The sequence below is a fragment of the Mesoplodon mirus genome, assembly GCF_964341445.2.
Source record: "Mesoplodon mirus genome assembly, chromosome: 1".
NCBI lineage: Eukaryota > Metazoa > Chordata > Mammalia > Artiodactyla > Ziphiidae > Mesoplodon > Mesoplodon mirus.
The window spans coordinates 38,452,229-38,476,442 of record NC_138976.1 but is presented as its reverse complement, the minus strand read 5'-3'; the positions used below and the strand labels follow the sequence as shown (position 1 = coordinate 38,476,442).

The following is a 24,214-nucleotide window of genomic DNA, read 5'->3' as shown; positions in this document are numbered from 1 at the left end:
ATCTATGACATGGCCACATGAGACAGGCAACAAATCTCAGAGAAAATGACTAAGAAGAAGAAATTGTTCTACACTACTTCAAACAGAGGGTCCTAATGAATGCTAGGATGCAGAGATAGTCAGATTGGACAATATATGAATATGTGTGTACTGTTTTGTATCTCCAAATCCTCATCTCAAGACTGTATTTTCTTGCTTGGGAAACAGGACAGAGTGCTGCCCACTAGCTACAGCAAGGGGGAAAAAAGAGATCTTTCTTTTCAAAAGGAAGAGTGAACCAGTCCCCCCATGTCAAAAAAGAAACAGAGTTAAACTGTGGTGTAAAATCTGGGAGAGATAGGAAAGTAAAGGACATTTAGCTTAATTTAGCAACACCAAGAGCTTAGAGAAAGAGAATAAGCACATCTATTAACTCAACAACACTTCTTCTATGACACTGTAGAGTGACGTTAGTAACTCTGTACTCCTCACATAAATGTTCTTTTTAACCAAATCTTTGCAAGAAGCAAAACTGCTCAGAAACTGCAAAGAGGCAGCAAAGCAGCATTTAAGCTGGCTTCTAAGACTGCACTGCAGGGTCTAACAGGCACACAGTAACCCTAAGAAAATTACCTGCTTTGGGCAGTAAGAAGGAAGAAGGTGCATTAATTAGTCCATTAACTTATTAATTAAATTTAAAAGGGAGCTGATAATCTGGTCTAGGGTAAAAAGGCCCCAGGATCTTAACCATCTGGAAGGAGGTTTTAGAATGTCTCACATGGTATCAAAAACACTATAGCATTCTTCATTTCAATTTGAATTCTTACCAAATGAAGAATGATTACAGGATTACTTCTATATTGAGCAATTATAGGCAACGGGTTGCATCAGAAAAATACTATTTTGAAACTCTTAACTTTGTAAGCTAAAGAAACTGTGGGGGAAAAAGTCAGAAAACTAGGGCCAAAAATTAAAAATTAATTAAAAATTATTATTATATGGGCTTCCCTGGTGGTGCAGTGGTTGAGAGTCTGCCTGCCGATGCAGGGGACAGGGGTTCGTGCCCCGGTCTGGGAAGATCCCACATGCCGCGGAGCGGCTGGGTCCCTGAGCCATGGCCGCTGAGCCTACGCGTCCGGAGCCTGTGCTCCACAACGGGAGAGGCCACAACAGTGAGAGGCCCGTGTACCGAAAAAAAAAAAAAAAAAAAAAAAAAAAAAAAAATATATATATATATATATATATTATTATAACAGTCTATTAAAATGAGCAGCCTGGTATGTCTATATTTACACTAAAAATATGTCTTGGAGAAGCAATAACTTGACAACACATTATGTGTGTGCCCGCAACACATACATTTGTTCAAAGAAAATACACGTTGAGCATCAACTGTGTTCCAGGCAGCCCTAGGCACTAGAGACTGTGATTCACACAGCACGCAGGATTTCATGAAACTTAAAATGGAGACCACTTATCCCCCATTAACTAATAACCAGTTACCTCCCGCAGTAAAGCATTATGAAGAAAAATGAAATGCAATGAAAAAGAATAAAATAGAGGATTAAAAACACAGGCAGTTTTTTAACCTGTTCCATCCAAAATGTAATTTTAAATGTGCCAAAAGAATTAAAAACTTTAAAAAGGGTATAGCAAAGTCATATGTAAGGCTAATAGTCATCCTCTAAAGTTCTCTATTTTCTAAACCTAATTTGGGAACAAAGTTTATCTGAACCCAAAGGGATTCTCTGGTAAGGCAAAATGGTGATTGGGAAGGGTTAACCAACGATTTTTAAAAAACAATTTAAGACAAGTGAACTGTAAGGCCAATTAAAAAATACCTTTATTAAAACTAAGTGTTAAGTAGTTACTAGGCACCTAAAATATGCACCCCAATCTTTTCTTCAGCATCTCCCTTCCCTCTAGCCACACTATGTATCAAACATCCAAGTTCTTACTAAGAAATTCAATGGTTTCTACAAAGAAATGGCTGTAGGTCAGCTATCAAAAATGGAAATCGGGGCATTCTTACATTCATCACTGTCACTGTTAAACAGTACTTACCAATCTCCTATTACTATGTTCTTAAGTCAAAGGTCATTACACCCATACAAAGTAAGTTACAAACTTCAACAAAGGTTTGCAATAATTTCTTAAAGACTTCTTAAAGATTTTCCTAGATATACAGACTGTAGTTCATTCACAGCACTCCCAAGATTCTGGGAGTGGCCCTGCTACCCAGGAATATTTAATAAGCAGGTATTTAGTTGCAGGCGGTTCACAGTCTACACAGTGGGAACAACCCAATGGTAAACAGTCTTAAATTATTGTCAAGAGCTACTCTCAAACACATACCTAGACATATAGCTCTGGGGACATATGCTTAACAATGTCTCTGCTCTCATAAACAAGGACCGAGAGTTCAGCAATACTTACAGTTAACATTGGAGTTGTCAATAGGCCCCATGCAAAGAATTCAAGGAAGATGACAATAGCAGCATGGTGTACACTTGGTCGGCCAAAGCCTTGTAGCTAAAAAAGGAAGGAAATTATTATGAAAAATAGTAAACAGCTATAAGAAACTCATTATCCTAAAATGGTATCTAACATACACACAGACACACACAAACTGTATAAAATAAACTTAGGACCTACCTATATTATTTAAGATAAAACTTAATTCTGTGGTATCCCTGATTTCTTCATCTTCCCTAATCATGGAAGGTGCCATTGATGAGACTTTCTACTTGTCCCATCAATGCAAATCACTGGGACTTTGGTAGGAAATCAACTGCGTCTTCAAGAGACTGGAGTTCCAGGACCTGAATATTCTGTCTGAACACACTAATTATGTGTTCCTTAGCAATTTGGCCTCTCTAAGCCTAAAGTTTCCCTTGCTACATGAGAGAGGTGGGCAGGGGGTCATATGCTCAAAAGCTTCAGGGGCAGCATAGATGACTTAAAATGATAGGAGGTGGGGGAAGAACAATGAGGACTAGGTCAAATCTGAAAACACACTTTGATACCTCAAGGTGTCAAAATCCAGCTTTCTGTTTCTGTTTTGTTTGAAAACTGTGCCTATTCTGCTAGTTTTCTGCAGTTTATGACTTCTGGAGATAAAACCTACAAGTCCACTCAATTTAATGTTCTTTGACTCTGTGCCAATGGTTTTTACAAAATCAAGTGCTGTACTAGCATTTTGTAATAACTGGAAGTGAGACTTACAAAAGACTTTGCAAAATCCCCATTATTCCTAAGCTTATATTTTTAAGACTTCAAAAGGTAAAAGCACATCTGCATGGTTTAATTAGAATTTAATCATGAGGAAATGATCAAATTCAGATTGTGAGACACTCCACAAGACAACTGGCCTGGTCTCCTTAAAAATGTCAATGTCGGGGCTTCCCTGGTGGCGCAGTGGTTGAGAGTCTGCCTGCCGATGCAGGGGACACGGGTTTGTGCCCCGGGTCCGGGAAGACCCCACATGCCGCAGAGCAGCTGGGCCCATGAGCCATGGCCACTGAGCCTGCGCGTCTGGAGCCTGTGCTCTGCAACGGGAGAGGCCACAACAGTGAGAGGCCCGCGTACCACACACACACACACACAAAAAGTCCATGTCATAAAGGACCAAAATAAAGGTAGGAGACTTGTACAAATTAAAGGAAACAAGAGTCATAAAAAACAAATGGGGGATTCTGAACTGGATCCTGGATAAAAAGGAGAAAAGAGAAAAAATTTGAATATGTACTATATATTAGATAATCATTTGGCATTGAGACAGGAAGGGGGGGGAGGGCACAACCTTTAAAAGAATGACACGGCCTGAGGACACGATAAACTGGTTAGAACCAACTAGGTTCAAGATGGCGGACAAGTTAACTTCCACTAGACCTTGAGCCTCAGTATATGCTCACTGTAACACATCAGCACACTAAATGACACACCCACAGGTGCCATAACAGTTCCAAGGCTGACCATAAAATGTCAACAAGTGGGCAATGGCCCAATTCCTGGAAATCCCCACCCCTTCCCCAAAATAGCTAGAATACTCCTCCATTAGGCTATGAAATTACCCACCCCTATAAAAACTGACAACCCCGTACCCTGGTGCCTCTCTCACCTTCTGAGATGGCCCACACTCTGTATATGGAGTGTGTTTCTCCCTGAATAAACTTTCTTTCACTTTACTATGGCTTGCTCTTGAATTCTTTCCTGTGCAAAGCCAAGAACCCACACTTGGTGGCTGTCCCAGGGACTCGCCTGAGATGGGAGGTGATCATCCTCTCACTCCCCACTATCTTTCCTGCAACAGCATTAATGTTACTGCAACTTGTTGTCAAATAATTTGGCAAAAAAAAAAAAAAAAAAGGTACATATATACTTTCTAAAGCGAATGTCACAAAATTTAATTTTGTTAAATTGTTGAATTTAGATGAAGGGAATGACTATTCGTTTTACTATTCTTTTTTGTAGTTTTGACAATTTTCAAAACGGGCCAAGAAAAATTGTTATTAAAAATCCAGGAGCCTGGAGGAAGATGGCGGAAGAGTAAGACGCGATCACCTTCCTCCCCACAAGATACATCAGAAATTCATCTACACGTGGAACAACTCCTACAGAACACCTACTGAACACTGACAGAAGACCTCAGACTCCCCAAAAGGCAAGAAACTCCCCACATACCTGGGTAGGACAAAAGAAAAAAGAATAAACAGAGACAAGGATAGGGACGGGACCTGCACCAGTGGGAGGGAGCCGTGAAGGAGGAAAGTTTTCCACACACTACAAGCCCCTTCGCGGGCGGATACTGCAGGTGGCGGAGGGGGAAAGCTTCGGAGTAGCGGAGGAGAGCACAGCAACAGGGGTGTGGAGGGCAAAGCAGAGAGATTCCGGCACAGAGGATCGGTGCCCTCAGGCACACACCAGCCCGAGAGGCTTGTCTGCTCGGCCACCGGGGCGGGCGGGGCTGGGAGCTGAGGCTCGGTTATTGGGTTTCAGTCGGAGCGGAGCGCAGGGAGAGGACTGGGGCTGGCGGCAGGAAGAGAGCCTGAAGGGATTAGTGCACCACGGCTAGCCCAGAGGGAGTCCAGGGAAAAAGTCTGGAGCTGCCGAAGAGGCAAGAGACTTTTTCTTCTCTTTTGTTTCCTGGTGCGCGAGGAGAGGGTATTAAGAGGGCTGCTTGGGGAAGCGCCGGAGACGGGCGCGAGCCGCGCTAAAGGCGCGGACCGCGGAGACGGGCGTGGGACGCTGGGGCTGCTGCTGCCGCCGCCGCGGGGCCTGGGTGCGAGCGCGGGTCACTGTCCGCCCCGCCTGCCGGGGGGCCTGTGCACCCCGCCACTGCCGGGGTCCCGGGACCCGGGGACGGCTTTCCCGGGAAAGCGCACGGAGCGCCTTGGGCTGCTGCAACGTCACGCCGGCCTCTGCCGCCGCAGGCCCGCCCCACACTGCGCGCCCCTCCCTCCTCTCTGCCTGAGTGAGCCAGAGTCCCCGAATCAGCGGCTCCTTTAAACCCGTCCTGTCCGAGCGAATAACGGACGCCCTCCGGCGACCTACGCGCAGAGGCGGGGCCAGGTCCAAGGCTGAGACCCGGGAGCTGTGAGAGCAGAGAAGAGACAGGGAAATCTCTGTGCAGCCTCGGAGGCAGCGGATTAAAGCTCCACGGTCCACTTGATGTGCCCTGCGTCTGTGGAGTGCATGAATGGACAGCGAATCATCCCAAATTGAGGAAGTGGACTTTGAGGACAAGATTTAAGACCTTCCCCCCTTTTCCTCTTTTTACACCAAACTATTCCAAATTAAGGAGGTGGACTTAGAGAGCAAGATTTCAGACTTCTCGCCCTTTTCCTCTTTTTACAACGAATTATCCCAAACTGAGGAGGTGGACTTGGAGAGCAAGATTTTTTATTTTTCCCCCTGCTCTCTTTTTGTGAATGTGTATGTGTATGCTTCTGTGTAAGATTCTCTCTGTATAGCTTTGCTTCCACCATATGTCCCAGGGTTCTATCTGTCCGTTTTTTTTTCAATAATTACTTTTTAATTTTAATAACGCTACTATATTTCATACTTTATTCTATTTTACTTTACCTGCTCTTTCTTTTTTTCCTACCTTCGCTTCCTCCCGCCCTCCCTCCGCCCATCCTTTCCTTCTTTCTCTTTCTTTCCTTCCTCCCTCCCTTCTTCCTTTCACTTTCTTTTTCTTTCCTTCCTCCCTCCCTCCCTCCTGTCTTTCTTTCCTTCCTCCCTCCCTCCCACCCTTCTTCCTTTCACTTTTTCTTTCCTTCCTCCCTCCCTCCCTCCTTCCTTTCTTTCTTTCCATCCTTCCTCCCTCCCTCCTTCCTTCCTTTCTTTCCTTCTTCCTTTCTTTCTCTCTCTCTTTCTTTCTTCTACTAATTCTTTCTTTCTACTTTTTCTCCCTTTTATTCTGAGCCGGGTAGATGAAAGGCTCTTGGTGCTGCAGCCAGGAGTCAGTGCTGTGCCTCTGAAGTGGGAGAGCCAACTTCAGGACACGGGTCCACAAGAGACCTCCCAGCTCCACATAATATCAAGCAGCGAAAATCTCCCAGAGATCTCCATCTCAACACCAGCACCCAGCTTCAGTCAACGACCAGCAAGCTACAGTGCTGGTCACCCTATGCCAAGCAACTAGCAAGGCAGGAACACAACCCCACCCATTAGCAGAGAGGCTGCCTAAAAACATAATAAGGCCACAGGCACCCCAAAACACACCACCAGACGTGGACCTGTCCACCAGAAAGACAAGATCGAGCCTCAACCACCAGAACACAGGCACTAGTCCCCTCCACCAGGAAGCCTACACAACCTACTGAAACAACCTTAGCCACTGGGGACAGACACCAAAAACAACGGGAACTACGAATCTGCAGCCTGCAAAAAGGAGACCCCAAACACAGTAACATAAGCAAAATGAGAAGACAGAAAAACACACAGCAGGTGAAGGAGCAAGATAAAAACCTACCAGACCTAACAAATGAAGAGGTAATAGGCAGTCTACCTGAAAAAGAATTCAGAATAATGATAGTAAAGATGATCCAAGATTCTATTTCCAAGATCCAAAATCTTGGAAATAGAATAGACAAAATGCAAGAAACAGTTAACAAGGACCTAGAAGAACTAAAGATGAATCAAGCATCGATTAAAAACACAATAAATGAAATGAAAAATACTCTAGATGGGATCAACAGCAGAATAACTGAGGCAGAAGAATGGATAAGTGAGGTGGAAGATAAAATAGTGGAAATAACTGATGCAGAGCAAAATAAAGAAAAAAGAATGAAAAGAACAGAGGACAGTCTCAGAGACCTCTGGGACAACATTAAACGCACCAACATTCGAATTATAGGGGTTCCAGAAGAAGAAGACAAAAAGAAAGGGACTGAGAAAATATTTGAAGAGATTATAGTTGAAAACTTGCCTAATATGGGAAAGGAAATAGTTAATCAAGTCCAGGAGGCACAGAGAGTCCCATACAGAATAATTCCAAGGAGAAATACGCCAAGACACATATTAATCAAACTGTCAAAAATTAAACACAAAGAAATCATATTAAAAGCAGCAAGGGAAAAAAAACAAATAACACACAAGGGAATCCCCATCCGGTTAACAGCTGATCTCTCAGCAGAAACTCTACAAGCCAGAAGGGAGTGGCAGGACATACTTAAAATGATGAAGGACAGAAACCTGCAACCAAGATTACTCTACCCAGCAAGGATCTCATTCAGATTTGATGGAGAAACTAAAACCTTTACAGACAAGCAAAAGCTGAGAGAGTTCAGCACCACCAAACCAGCTTTACAACAAATGCTAAAGGAACTTCTCTAGGCAAGAAACACAACAGAAGGAAAAGACCTACAATAACGAACCCAAAGCAATTAAGGAAATGGGAATAGGAACATACATATCAATAATTACCTTAAGTGTAAATGGATTAAATGCTCCCACCAAAAGACATAGACTGGCTGAATGGATACAAAAACAAGACCCATATATATGCTGTCTACAAGAGACCCACTTCAGACCTAGAGACACATACAGATTGAAAGTAAGGGGATGGAAAAAGATATTCCATGCAAATGGAAATCAAAAGAAAGCTGGAGTAGCAATTCTTATATCAGACAAAATAGACTTTAAAATAAAGACTATTAGAAGAGACAAAGAAGGACACTACATAATGATAAAGGGATCGATCCAAGAAGAAGATATAACAATTGTAAATATTTATGCACCCAACATAGGAGCACCTCAATACATAAGGCAAATACTAACAGCCATAAAAGGGGAAATCGACAGTAACACTCTCACAGTAGGGGACTTTAACACCCCACTTTCACCAATGGACAGATCATCCAAAATGAAAATCAATAAGGAAACACAAGCTTTAAATGATACATTAAACAAGATGGACTTAATTGATATTTATAGGACATTCCATCCAAAAACAACAGAATACACATTTTTCTCAAGTGCTCATGGAACATTCTCCAGGATAGATCATATCTTGGGTCACAAATCAAGCCTTGGTAAATTTAAGAAAACTGAAATTGTATCAAGGATCTTTTCCGACCACAATGCTATGAGACTAGACATCAATTACAGGAAAAGATCTGTAAAAAATACAAACACATGGAGGCTAAACAATACACTACTCAACAATGAAGTGATCACTGGAGAAATCAAAGAGGAAATAAAAAAATACCTAGAAACAAATGACAATGGAGACACGACGACCCAAAACCTATGGGATGCAGCAAAAGCAGTTCTAAGGGGAAGTTTATAGCAATACAATCCCACCTTAAGAAACAGGAAACATCTCGAGTAAACAACCTGACCCTGCACCTAAAGCAATTAGAGAAAGAAGAACAAAAAACCCCCAAAGTTAGCAGAAGGAAAGAAATCGTAAAGATCAGATCAGAAATAAATGAAGGAAACGATAGCAAAGAGCAATAAAAGTAAAAGCTGGTTCTTTGAGAAGATAAACAAAATTGACAAACCATTAGCCAGACTCATCAAGAAAAAAAGGGAGAAGACTCAAATCAATAGAATTAGAAATGAAAAAGGAGAAGTAACAACTGACACTGCAGAAATACAAAAGATCATGAGAGATTACTACAAGCAACTCTATGCCAATAAAATGGACAACCTGGAAGAAATGGACAAATTCTTAGAAATGCACAACCTGCCAAGACTGAATCAGGAAGAAATAGAAAATATGAATAGACCAATCACAAGCACTGAAATTGAAACTGTGATTAAAAATCTTCCAACAAACAAAAGCCCAGGACCAGATGGCTTCACAGGCGAATTCTATCAAACGTTTAGAGAAGAGCTAACACCCATCTTTCTCAAACTCTTCCAAACAATTTCAGAGGAAGGAACACTCCCAAACTCATTCTACGAGGCCACCATCACCTTGATACCAAAACCAGGCAACGATGTCACAAAGAAAGAAAACTACAGGCCAATAACACTGATGAACATAGATGCAAAAATCCTCAACAAAATACTAGCAAACAGAATCCAACAGCACATTAAAAGGATCATGCACCATGATCAAGTGGGGTTTATTCCAGGAATGCAAGGATTCTTCAGTATATGAAAATCAATCAATGTGATATACCATATTAACAAATTGAAGGAGAAAAACCATATGATCATCTCAATAGCTGCAGAGAAAGCTTTCGACAAAATTCAACACCCATTTATGATAAAAACCCTGCAGAAAGTAGGCATAGAGGGAACTTTCCTCAACATAATAAAGGCCATATATGATAAACCCACGGCCAACATTGTCCTCAACGGTGAAAAACTGAAACCATTTCCACTAAGATCAGGAACAAGACAAGGCTGCCCACTCTCACCACTCTTATTCAACCTAGTTTTGGAAGTTTTAGCCACAGCAATCAGAGAAGAAAAGGAAATAAAAGAATCCGAATTGGAAAAGAAGTAAAGCTGTCACTGTTTGCAGATGACATGATACTATACATAGAGAATCCTAAAGATGCTACCAGAAAACTATTAGAGCTAATCAATGAATTTGGTAAAGTAGCAGGATACAAAATTAATGCACAGAAATCTCTGGCATTCCTGTACACTAATGATGAAAAATCTGAAAATGAAATCAAGAAAACACTCCCATTTACCATTGCAACAAAAAGAATAAAATATCTAGGAATAAACCTACCTAAGGAGACAAAAGACCTGTATGCAGAAAATTATAAGACACTGATGAAAGAAATTAAAGATGATACAAATAGATGGAGAGATATACCATGCTCCTGGATTGGAAGAATCAATATTGTGAAAATGACTCTACTACCCAAAGCAATCTACAGATTCAATGCAATCCCTATCAAACTACCATTGGCATTTTTCACAGAACTAGAACAAAAAATTTCAAAATTTGTTTGGAAACACAAAAGACCCCGAAGAGCCAAAGCAATCTTGAGAACGAAAAACGGAGCTGGAAGAATCAGGCTCCCTGACTTCAGACTATACTACAAAGCTACAGTAATCAAGACAGTGTGGTACTGGCACAAAAACAGAAAGATAGATCAATGGAACAGGATAGAAAGCCCAGAGATAAACCCACGCACATATGGTCAACTTATCTTTGATAAAGGAGGCAGGAATGTACAGTGGAGAAAGGACAGCCTCTTCAATAAGTGGTGCTGGGAAAACTGGACAGGGACATGTAAAAGTATGAGATTAGATCATTTCCTAACACCATACACAAAAATAAGCTCAAAATGGATTAAAGACCTAAATGTAAGGCCAGAAACTATCAAACTCTTAGAGGAAAACATAGGCAGAACACTCTATGACATAAATCACAGCAAGATCCTTTTGGACCCACCTCCTAGAGAAATGGAAATAAAAACAAAGATAAACAAATGGGACCTAATGAAACTTCAAAGCTTTTGCACAGCAAAGGAAACCATAAACAAGACCAAAAGGCAACCCTCAGAATGGGAGAAAATATTTGCAAATGAAGCAACTGACAAAGGATTTATCTCCAAAATTTATAAGCAGGTCATGCAGCTCAATAGCAAAAAGACAAACAACCCAATCCAAAAATAGGCAGAAGACTTAAATAGGCATTTCTCCAAAGAAGATATACAGACTGCCAACAAACACATGAAAGAATGCTCAACATCACTAATCATTAGAGAAATGCAAATCAAAACTACAATGAGATATCATCTCACACCAGTCAGAATGGCCATCATCAAGAAATCTAGAAACAATAAATGCTGGAGAGGGTGTGGAGAAAAGGGAACACTCTTGCACTGCTGGTGGGAATGTGAATTGGTACAGCCACTATGGAGAACAGTATGGAGGTTCCTTAAAAAACTAAAAATAGAACTACCATATGACCCAGCAATCCCACTACTAGGCATATACCCTGAGAAAACCATAATTCAAAAAGAGACATGTACCAAAATGTTCATTGCAGCTCTATTCACAATAGCCCGGAGCTGGAAACAACCTAAGTGTCCATCATCGGATGAATGGATAAAGAAGATGTGGCACATATATACAATGGAATATTACTCAGCCATAAAAAGAAACGAAACTGAGCTATTTATAATGAGGTGGATAGACCTAGAGTCTGTTATACAGAGTGAAGTAAGTCAGAAAGAGAAAGACAAATACCGTATGCTAACACATATATATGGAATTAAAAAAAAATGTCATGAAGAACCTAGGGGTAAAACGGGAATAAAGACACAGACCTACTTGAGAATGGACTTGAGGATATGGGGAGGGGGAAGGGTAAGCTGTGACAAAGCGAAAGAGAGGCATGGACATATATACACTACCAAACGTAAGGTAGATAGATAGTGGGAAGGAGCCGCAAAGCACAGGGAGATCAGCTCGGTGCTTTGTGACTGCCTGGAGGGGTATGGGGAGGGTGGGAGGGAGGGAGATGCATGAGGGAAGGGATGTGGGAACAGATGTATATGTATGACTGATTCACTTTGTTATAAAGCAGAAACTAATTAAAAAAATGTAAAAAAAACAGTACATTAACGGGGAGACGCAAGAGGGAAGAGATATGGGGACATATGTTTATGTATAACTGATTCACTTTGTTGTAAAGCAGAAAATAACACACCATTGTAAAGCAATTATACTCCAATAAAGATGTTAAAATAAAAATCCAAACTTGTAAATTTCCAGATTTTTGCAATGTCTAATAAGTAGTTTTAAATGCCACTAAATAAGACATTTGCAAAACAGAAAGCATTTTACAAAATTTAAAAGAAAAAGAACGAATTAAGTATCAAACAACTAAAAAAAAAGGTCTTTAATATAACCCAACCTTCAAACCATGTTTTGAAACAGGAGGGAAGGGGGTAGAGCATAACCTTTAAAAGAATGACATAGCCTTGGATACAGCATAAACTAGTTAGAACCAACCAGGTCCAAGATGGTGGAAGATTCGCCTTCCACTAGACCTTGAACCTCAGTATACACTCATTGTAGTACATTAGCATGCTAAATGACATACTCACAGGCACCATGACAGTTCCGAGGCCAATCAGAAAAGGCCAAAAAGTGGGTCGTGGCCCAATTCCTGGAAATCCCCGTCACTTTCCCGAAATAGTTGGAATAATCCTCCCACTCATTAGCCTATGAAATTACCCAGCCCTTAACAACTAACCACCCCATATTTCAGGGCCTCTTGCCTTCTTCGATGGCCCACACTCTGTCTGTGGAGTGTTTCTCCCTAGGCCGCTCTGACTTTCCGAGACAACTGCATTCTGTCTATGGAATGTGTCTCTCTCTAAATAAATCCACTTCTTACCTATCACTTTGTCTCTCGCTGAATTGTTTCTGTGACAAGACATAAAGAACCTGAGCATCATTAAATCCTGAGACCAGGTGTGTGACCTCAATTAAAAGACAGTGGGTTCAAGTCTGGGTTCAAATCCCAGCCTGTGGGTTCAAAGCTTATCTGAGCTGTGAGGTTTAAGTTTCAGCAGTTCTTTATCAATAGAATAGTGAATGGAAGTGGTAGCAACTCATCAGCCTCTGCCTGTGAGGAGACCTTCTGCATCAGTTGTTCCAGCCACTGGAGCGAGAAACTCTGCCATTGTAATTGTGCCAATAACATAGTAGCTTTCCATCCTAGCTCCTTCATCCTCTGCAGGGCAGCCAGAGCAACCATGTAAACGTAAATCAGATGTTCCTCCTCTGCTCCACCTTCCCTGGCTCCTACTGCACTTGGCCACACATCTAACACACCCAACTGGTCCTACACGTCCCTATTCCCTTGTTATGCTCTATTGTTTTCTAGAAGATGTCTAACAAACTTCATTCTGTTTATTGTCTATCTCCCCTGGAATGGGAATGTAAATGCCATGAAGGAAAAGGATTTTTTGTCTGTTTTGTTCAGAGATGTATCCAAATAGCTCTTCCCTCTATATAACAAGCACTCGACAAAATACACATGATATAAAAGAAAGAGCTCTTCTGAGACTAATGTCTTTTCTCTGGTCTTTTAAACAGCAAACCCCAGAATGTAGAAAAATATGACCCATATCCCTCAAAGAAACGGTATGGGGGCGGGGGGAGGAACCATATACTACATTAGTATATAGATTAAAACAAATTTAAGAAATATTAACCAAAAGCAATATGTGCACTTTGGGTTTTGACTCAAACTAACTGGAAAAAAATTGAGTCAACTGTGAAATAAAATTCATATTTTATGCCAAGACAAGAAAAATTTAAACATAAAAAATTTTCTCTGCCATTTGGCACGCCCTCTCTCCCCACTGTGGATTGTGTATGTGCATTATGCATCAACCAAACCTTCCCCATCAGCAGAAATTTCCCCTCAACCATGAAGAACAACATTCTCCTAAGACAACTCCTTAAAAATAACATTCTTTTCTTGATAAGGTGTCACATGGCACTCAGATCTGGATTGTGTGAACTGTCAATAATATGTCATTTGATGGACAACGCTCTGTCTCAAAAAAGCTTAATATAACTGTGTCTTGACTTCTGATGGGCCAAACAGTTCTCAGAGTTTTCTGAGATGCTCTTCCCAGGTATAATCCTCAAATTTGGCTCAAAATTTTCCATTTCTTTCTTAGATCGACTGATTCATCAACACAGTCATGGAAATTTGAAAATGGAGTATTAAATGATACTCAAGACTTATACTCATTGTAATAATGGTACTGAAGTAAGATTTTTTAAAATATCCTCACACCTTAGAGTCACATGCTAATGTATTAAATTTTGAAATAAGAAGATATCTGTAATCTGTTTTAAAATCTACAGCATGAAAACAAAAGCAGAAGTGGTGGCAAAATAAATTAAAAAAAAGTAAATGCGTTATATGCATTTACTAATAATTTCCAAATTATTTGGGTGGAAATTCTGATAGTTACCCACCCCACACTGCAAAGAAACTACTCTCAAACTGTGAGTGAATATGTCAACAAATAGCCTAACTATTCCTTTTAAATCATTCATTTTGTTTATCAAGCATCATGCACACAAGAATTAAAAACAAAACAAAACAAAAAAACCCTCTGAAAACCACTCACAGTAGAAAGCATAGGAGGGTTACCCTAATCCTCATTTGCAATTTCTGTGATTTAGTGCTTCTTTCCCAGGCAAGCTCTATTTATGGAGACCACTGGAAAAGAGATCCATGTGGCTGCAATGCTGATTAAATATAAAAACAGGTACACACTTTAGTCTGTGTGCACATATCATTATATAATTATGCTATTTTTAACACCTTGCAAAAAACAGACAACAGACCTTTTGTTCAAACATTAAAAGCTTACACCTGTCAGTGAGAAATAGTTTAAATTAACAAACATCTCTTCTAAAATGCAAACACTTTCTTTCACCTCTACATAAACTACTTTAATTGAATTATCATTCATCCCTAGCAAATACCAATGTGGCATGACAGCCGGGCCCTGGTATGGTGGGAACTTTGTGTGGGCAACTGGATATGAAATGGTGACAAAAATAAATCTGCTTTCCTTCCAATTCTTCCTAAGCTCTTGGTGGCTAGTATGCTGATGAAAAAAGTGACACAGGCTTCTCCTTTAAATTATGGGCTAATTAGAAAGTATTTATCAAAGCTTAACTGATTATTTCCAGTTGAACATCATCTAGTGCAACCTCTCTGGATCAGTTCAATGTCTCCCCTCTCCATTTTGCCTCTTTATAAATCAGTATGGAACATCTTGAGACGTTTAGAAGCAGAGGATGAAAAAAGTGTGTGATGATGTTTTTACACACTCACATTACCATCTCTCCCACAGATGATCCTGCCTTGACTCCTCTTCACTGCCCCCTCCAAGTCTTTCTTGACACTACACTCAGAGTGAAATCTTATCAAATTACAAATCTTATCCTATTACTCCTGTGGAAGACTGCTAAAAATGAGCTATAGATTCCTCCCATTCCTGTACACAAAACCTTTTTACAACATGACTGTGCTGTCAGTTCCATCAAAAGGTACAGTCTATTTCTCCACTTCCCTAGATGTGGGGTGGCTTAACAACTTGATCTAACCAACAGATATCAGGTAAAGTAACAACACGGACTTCTGACATAGGCCTCCAAAGGCCTTCTAGACCGCATGAAGAAATACCATCTAGGCATAGGAGAATGAGAGCATATGAGGCCCTCCAGAGCAACCAGTGAATAGCCATTGCCAACTGCCTGATACAGGGGCAAGGCCAGTTGAGATCATCCAACTCCAATCAAGCCTGCAGATGACTAAAGAAGTATGAGTAACTCCAAAAAAATCCAGTGAAGAACCCCACACTGAGCCTAGCCCTAACTGCTAACCCCAAGAATACTTGTTTTAAGCCACTAAGTTTCGGGGTAGTTCCTTATGTAGCAAATAGTAACTGATACAACTCTCCACCCCCTTGCCCTCATGATTAATTTTAAACTCTTAAGACTATTTCTGAGTCTCTTTTGTAGCTCTCCAATATCATCCTTAGTCCAAACATAACTCAATGAAAAATGTGTGAGATTACCCTTCATCACAAACATCATTTTTTACTATTTTATTTAGAAGAGTAGATTGTGTAGTCACTATATGTGTTATAGACATTTGTGATTAGAAAGAGCAACCACAAATGTCTGAGAAATCATTTTTTGAACGCTAGACTACAAAAAAAAAAAAAAACGCTTCACAGTATCAGTGGTGTTCGGAAGCAGGGGAACGTGGGTGACAAATGACTTCAAATATAAGCATGTGAAACATGCTACAACATGAATGAACCTTGAGGACACTATGCTAAGTGAAATAAACCAGTCACAAAAAAACCAAATACTTTTTGATTCCACTAATATGAAGTATCTAGAGTAGTAGAATGCATAGAAACAAAAGGTATGGGACTTCCCTGGTGGCGCAGTGGTTAAGAAACCACCTGTCAATGCAGGGGACACAGGTTCAAGGCCTCGTCCGGGAAGATCCCACATGCCACGGAGAAACTAAGCCCGTGCGCCACCACTACTGAAGCCTGAGTGCCTAGAGCCTGTGCTCCGCAACAAGAGAAGCCACCGCAATGAGAAGCCCACTCACTGCAACGAAGAGTAGCCCCTGCTTGCTGCAACTAGAGAAAGCCTGCGTGCAGCAGTGAAGACCCAACGCAGCCAAAAAATAAATAAAAAATTTAAAAAACCCAAAAAACAAAAACAAAAGGTAGAATGGTGTATGCCAAAGCCACAGGCCAGGGAAGGAGGAAAGAGGAAATTGTTGTTTAATGGGTATAAGTTTGTTTTGCAAGATGAAAATGTTCTGTCTATTAACAATGCAAATATACTTAATACTTACTGAACTGTACATTTAAAATTTACCATCTTATCCATTTTTATATTATGTGTATTTTACCATAATTAAAGAAAAGTGTATACATACATACATTTACATATATATGCATGTGGAATATTCGAAATCATGTAAGGGACCCCAAAAGGGCATTCTTAAATAGAAGGAAAGGAAGCCTGTGTGATTAAAGATGATGAGGCATCCATATGGATTAAGACCTATTTCTTTCAAACATAAACTTCAAATAGAAAGAGCCAAGAGCAGTTGTAGGTCTAGACTTGTCTTTGAGCTTCCTTTCACATGTAGGGTACTCCAGGGTGCTAAATGCAGGAAGTTTTTAACTCAGTGATGATTTTCCTAGCATACTGAAAGTTAGCTTATAGGTAAATAAAAGGCATGGTCCACAGCATTCTGTTTAAAAGACCGTGTACTACCTGTCATAGGAAACAGTAAGCACTGATTTTATTTTTTAATATGAGGAATTAACATTGTATTGCTTAAGAAGGAAAACAACTTCTAGTCTCAGCTCTCTTAATTAAGCCTACTGTGATTCTCTCCTAAGGAGACAGGACTAGAGGTTTAACATCACTCTGGCTATAGTAACTAGTCATCAAAACAAGACATGGTGCAAAACAAGTACTCCCTGGATTTCATTCAAAGTAGGACACAGCAACAAACCAATGAATCACTGCACATATACTCCTAAAAGTTAGCTGATGAGCTTAAATACAAAGAACCAAAGTATCAAATACATGAAAGGCAGTATTAAGGGAACTACATACTTGGACTTAGCACTTTTCTTCCACCTAATGTTTTATATAACAGCAGAGACTAATGAGTTTATTATCTTTCTGCATTCCTTTTTATGGGATATATACACTTAAAAGCATTACAACTGTTACATGAACAAATGAAAGTCATAAAACCTTAAAGTAAGGGAATATACATGTTCTACTCTCCATAGGCAATCACAATGCTAGAAATCTGTCATATATTTTTATGCATGTACATTCACAGGTAAAAACATCCTTTTACATAAATGGTAACAAAATATACATATTACCTTTTTTTTTACCTTATTCTATCTCTTTCCATGTCACTGTATACGAATAGCTACATGGTATTCCACTGTATGAATATAGCATTATTTTAACCATTCCATATTGATCAATATCAATGGAGTTTCCACTTTTTCAATGTTGTTGCAATTAATAATTTTCATTTTAAAACTTTCTGAGATAATTCTAAACCTACAGAAAGTTGTAAAACCAGTACAGTCCTTGTATACCCCTTACCAGCTTCCCCAAATATTAACATCTTAAATAAGTATGGTACAATTATTCAAACCTGGAAACTAACATTACTACACTACATTAGCTAATCTACAAATCTTATTTGAATTCACTGTTTTCCCCACTAATTTTTTTCTTTTTCCTAGTTTAGGACCTAATCCAGGATTTCACACTGCATTTAGGTGTCATGTTTCCTTAGGCTTTTCCAATCTGAGATGATTTCTAAGATTTTTTTTATTTTTCATGATCTTGACACTTTTGAGGAGTTCTGGTATATACTTCAACAGTTATTTTGTAGAATGTCCTTCAGTTTGAATTTGTCTAATGTTCTCTCATGATTAGGTTGGAGATATTCATTAAAAATTTTTTACTGGGATATAATTCATATCCCATAAAATTCACCATTTTCAAATATACAATTCAGTGGGTTTTCATATATTCACAAAGTTCTAAAACCATCACCTAAAAAGAAATCTCATATCCATTAGCACTCACTCCCCATTTTCTCCTCACCCCATCCCCTGGTAACTGCTAATCTACCTTCTGTCTCTGTGGATTTGCCTATTCTAGAATCATATATAAATAGAATTCACAACCGTAATCATAAAACGTGTGGCTTATTGTGTCTTGCTGCTTCCATTCAGCACAATATTTTCAAAGTTCATCCATGTTCATTTTTCAGTTCTATGGCCAAATAATATTCCATTGTGTAGATATACTGCATTTTGTTTATTCGTTCATCAGTTTAATAGACACGAGTTTTTTCTACCTTTGGCTATTATGAATAGTGCTGCTATAAACACTGATGTACAAGTTTTTGTAGAAACATAGATTTCCAATTCCCTTGGCTATAACCAAGGAATGGAACTGTTGGGACAATTAATATCCTTTCATATATACAAATGTACAGCATTCTAGGATAAATTCCTAGAAGTAGAATTGCAGCGCCAAAGGTTATACACACTTTAAATTATAATAAGAACCAATTATAATGAAAAAGCTGTACAAACTGTAGGTAAAAAAAAAAATACACTTCAACTTAAGTCAGCTAATCAACTAATATCTCTAACATATAAAATTCTTCTAAAAAAATCAAGAAGAAAAAGACTAACAATGCAATAGTAAGATGGGCAAAAGGTAAGCACAAACAGTTCATAGAATAAGGTATCAAAGAGCACTTCAACAACTTCATCCATAATAAGAAAAATGCAAAATTGAGCTTTACTCAGATAATTTCTCACTATCAGAATACCAAAACTTCCAAAGTTTCACAATATTCTCTTACACTGCTAATGGGATGAAAATTGGTACAATGCGGCAACATCTAGCAAAATTACTTACATATTTATCCTCCAAAGCAACAATCCCACTTTAGGGATTTGTCCCAAAGACAAAACGGCCAAAATATGAGGTGTCATACGCACAAGGCTTTGGGAACACTTTGATAGTGCTTCCGCCTTCACAAGGGACTCGGTTCATTCAGTAAAGTATTGACAGAATAGACTATAGTAAATCCACACATTGGAGTATTATACAGTAATAAAAAGGAAATGTCTACATATTGCTTTGGGGCAATGATCAGAATATGTTGTTAAGTAAAAAAAAAAAAAAAGCAAGGCACACAATACTGTGCAATGTACAGTACTTTTTAATCTAAGAGATGATTAAATAATATGAATACTTATGCACACACATATATTTGTTTATATTAAAAAACAAAACACAGGTGGAAAGAAAAATAAGCAACCAAAGAAAAGCAGTTACATACAGAAGGAAGGAGGGAGAGAAATGGAGGCCACAGAGATGGTAGCAAGATTTCATACCTTGTTTTATATATTTGACTTTGGAACCATGTAAATGCTTTACCTAATTCTAAAACAAAATTAAATCCAAATGAAATAAATCAACCTGTGTATCGTGTCGTTTAGTTGCTTTAAAACACAGAATTTGAATGCACATCCTTAGAGGCTATATTCTAAGGGTCAAAAAAATCTTGAACTGTTTTAAAGTAATCATGTTGGTACTAATAACATTGTTTTTATTTCCTGAAACTTTCAAATGTAACTAGTAGAATAGAGTAAATAAGGTACTATGCTATTGTCTCTAGGAACCAAGATTTTCACTGTAAGAGAAAAAGATACAAATATAAAATCAAAGAAGTAAATACTTGAAATCCTAAATCTGGTTTAAAAATATCAATATAGATTATGATACACATTACCTTAAAGGAAAATAGTTAGGATTTCCTAATTCTATTCACTGAAAAGACCTAGAAAAAAATGAGCAACCCAACAGGAACAAACATCTCCTAGAGCCCAGATTGTGGTCTTGAAATATCATTTCCCACTAAAAGAAAATTGAACTTTTTAGACAATGAGCTGATTCCAGGTTTGGGGCAAAAAATGTACATGATCCTGGAACATATCTTTCCAAAAGCAAAGATGCTATCACAGACTACAGACATATCAAAATGATTCAGGAGCCAACCTGAAGGAAACCGCACTGGGCAAAGACTGAGTAAAAAGAGTAATATCTGCCACAGATTGAAACATATATATATACAAATTTGTAAGTCCATCAATCTTTGGTGGATGCTAGAAAACTAAGCCATTATTCTGAAAACTGGTAAATGTGGAGTAAAAAAAAAAAAGAGAGAGAGAGAGAGAGAAGCACTTATTCTGCTTTTCCATATCTCAGGGTAACCAAATACTGATTAGCTAAAGTTCTCTTTTTCAAAAATTTCAATAATGAATGAAGAAGGAATGATTAACATATAATCCTCACACTTTGTAATAAGCTCACTTAAATAGTAAATCTAGGCAATAACCATTAATGGCCGTTAAAGTCATTAGCTAAAAGTGAACAAGGTACTTCATGAAGGAATAATCAGATTAACACCTCAAACCTGATCATTCATAACATCACTAAGAGAGTCAAAGATTATTTCTTGCGTGATGTGCTACAACAAGAAATAACACCACTTACAAATTATTCTTGCCAAAATAAAATAAAACAAACAAAAGTTTGGATTCAATTCAGCTGATACTTAAGGACAAGTTTACACAAAATGCAGATGAAATAAGACTGGTGGAGTAGGGGGATGAACATATGAGTGTATTCATAACTGAATATAAGTAAAAAAAAACAAAAAACTTTCTAAAAGTTACCAAAAATTTTAAAAAGAACCTGTCTCATTAACAGTGTTTGAAAATACCTGTTTCCCCATATTCTAAGACTATAAATAATTTTTAAATTTTTGTTAGATTTTTAAAATGATTATCATTTTATTTTGCATTTCTCTGATTACAAGTGAAGTTGAGCTTCTTTCCTATGATTATTAGGAATTTATATTTATTTTTCTATGAATTGTTCATTCTTTGCACATTTTTTCATAAAGAGTATAATCTTTCATATTTATTTATAGGACCTGTTTACAATCAATATCAAAGATATTTATATTGTACAACATTAAATCATTCTCTCTCATCCACTGGCACCCATACCCTTTAAAAATAAAAGATACACCCTCTTTTATCTTTAGTAGATGGTATTTAAGGTGAGAGTATCAGCCATTTTGACCAGCCAGAAGAACCTAGAAGGGTAGAGGGCAATTTCTTCCTACCAAACAGCTGGGATGAGAATGGGATGCAACTTTAGTGGCTGGACACTACTTGCCCCAAAGCTGTTGCAGTAAGAGATGCTGGGACACCGGACAGAAACCAGAAGGTGAGAATTCCTACCACATCATTCAGTCTCCTGGATCTCTGCCTGCAGGGTCTGCTGGAAACAAGAGTACCGTGTGGTTGACAGGTCCTGGCGCTCCGGCCAGGTGTCAGGCCTGAGCCTCCAAGGTGGGAGGTCGAGTCCAGGACACTGGACCACCAGAGACCTCCTGGCCTCATGTAATGTCAATTGGTGAGAGCTCACCTAGAGATCTGTCTCAATAGTAAGACCCAGCTCCACCCAATGGCCAGCAAGCCCCAGTTCTCGATGCCCCACGCCAAACAACTAGCAAGACAGGAACACAACCCCACCCATTAGCAGAGAGGCTGCCTAAAATCACAAGACGTTCACAGACACCCCAAAACAGACCACCAGACACAGCCCTGCCCACCAGAAAGACAATATCCAGTCCCACCCACCAGAACACAGGCACCAGTCCCCTCCACCAGGAAGCCTACACAAGAAACAGAACCAACCTCACCCACTGGGGGCAGACACAAAAAACAGCGGGAACTACGAACCTGCAGCCTGCAAAAAGGAGACCCCGACTCCAAACACAGTAAGTTAAACAAAATGAGAAGACAGAGAAATATGCAGCAGATGAAGAAGCAAGTTTAAAAAAGCCACCAGACCAAACAAATGAGGAGAAAATAGGCAGTCTACCTGAATAAGAATTCAGAGTAATGACAGTAAAGGTGACCCAAAATCTTGGAAATACAATGGAGAAAATACAAGAAACATTTAACAAGGTCCTAGAAGAAGTTAAGAGCAAACACCAATGATGAACACAATAAATGAAATTAAAAATTCTCTAGAAGGAATCAATAGCAGAATAACTGAGGGAGAAAAATAGATAAGTGACCTGGAAGATACAATAGTGGAAATAACTGCCACAGAGCAGAATAAAGAAAGAAAAGAATTGAGGACAGCTTCAGAGACCACTGGGGACACCAACATTCGGATTATAGGGGTACCAGAAGAAGAAGAAAAGAAAAATAAATGGTCTGAGAAAATATTTGAAGACATAATACTTGAAAATTTCCTTAACATGGGAAAGGAAATATTCAAGTCCAGGAAGCAAAGAGAATCCCATACAGGAAAAACTAAAGGGGAAACACACTAAGACACATATTAATCAAACTATCAAAAATTAAATACAGGACTTCCCTGGTGAGGCAGTGGTTGAAATTTCACCTGCCGCTGCAGGGGACACGGGTTCGTGCCCGGCTCCGGGAAGATCCCACATGCCGTGGAGCGGCTGGGCCCGTGAGCCATGGCCACTGAGTCTGCGCATCCGGAGCCTGTGATCTGCAATGGGAGAGGCCCACGTACCGCTATAAATGAATGAATGAATAAATAAATAAATAAATAAATAAATAAATAAATAAGAAGAAAAAATATTAAAAGCAGCAAGGGAACAGCAACAAACTACATACAAGGGACTCTCCATAAGGTTAACAGCTGATCTTTCAACAGGAACTCTGCAGGCCAGAGGGAGTGGCAGGACATATTTAAAGTGATGAAAGGTAAAAACCTACAACCAAGATTACTCGACCCAGCAAGGGTCTCATTCAGATTCGACAGAGAAAACTTTTACAGACAAGCAAAAGCTAAGAGAATTCAGCACCACCAAACAAGCTTTACAACAAATGTTAAAGGAACTTCTCTAGGCAAGAAACACGAAGGAAAAGAACTACAAAAACAAACCCAAAACAATTAAGAAAATGGTAATAGGAACACACATACCGATAATTACCTTAAAAGTAAATGGATTAAATGCTCCAACCAAAAGACACAGGCTAGCTGAATGAATACAAAAACAAGACCTGTATATATGCTGTCTACAAGAGATCCACTTCAGAGCTAGGGACACATAAAGACTAAAAGTGAGGGGATGGAAAAAGATATTCCATGCAAATGGAAATCAAAGAAAGCTGGAGTAGCAATTCTCATATCAGACGAAATTAGACTTTAAAATAAAGATTATTTTAAGAGACAAAAAAGGACACTACATAATAATCAAGGGGTCAATCCAATAGGGAGATATAACGATTGTAAATATTTATGCACCCAACATAGGAGCACCACAATACATAAGGCAAATGCTAACAGCCATTAAAGGGGAAATTGACAGCAACACAATAGCAGGGTACTTTAACACCCCACTCTCACCAATGGACAGATCATCCAAAACAAAATAAAAAAAGGAACACAAACTTTAAATGACACATTACACAAGATGAACTTAATTGATATTTATAGGATATTCCATCCAAAAACAACAAAATACACTTTCTTCTCAAGTGCTCATGGAACATTCTCCAGAAAAGATCATATCTTGGGTCACAAATCAAGCCTTGGTAAACTTAAGAAAACTGAA

The 24,214-nt window shown here is 39.0% G+C and overlaps 1 protein-coding gene across 1 annotated transcript in view; it reads right to left on the bottom strand.

Moving 5' to 3' along the window:
- MFSD14B (major facilitator superfamily domain containing 14B) overlaps window positions 1-24,214 on the bottom strand; it is an 87,459-nt gene that overhangs the window by 44,035 nt on the left and 19,210 nt on the right. The window contains exon 2 of the mRNA XM_082624259.1: window positions 2,416-2,511. Coding sequence (XP_082480385.1) covers window positions 2,416-2,511 — 96 coding nt within the window. The remainder of the gene's footprint in view (window positions 1-2,415; window positions 2,512-24,214) is intronic.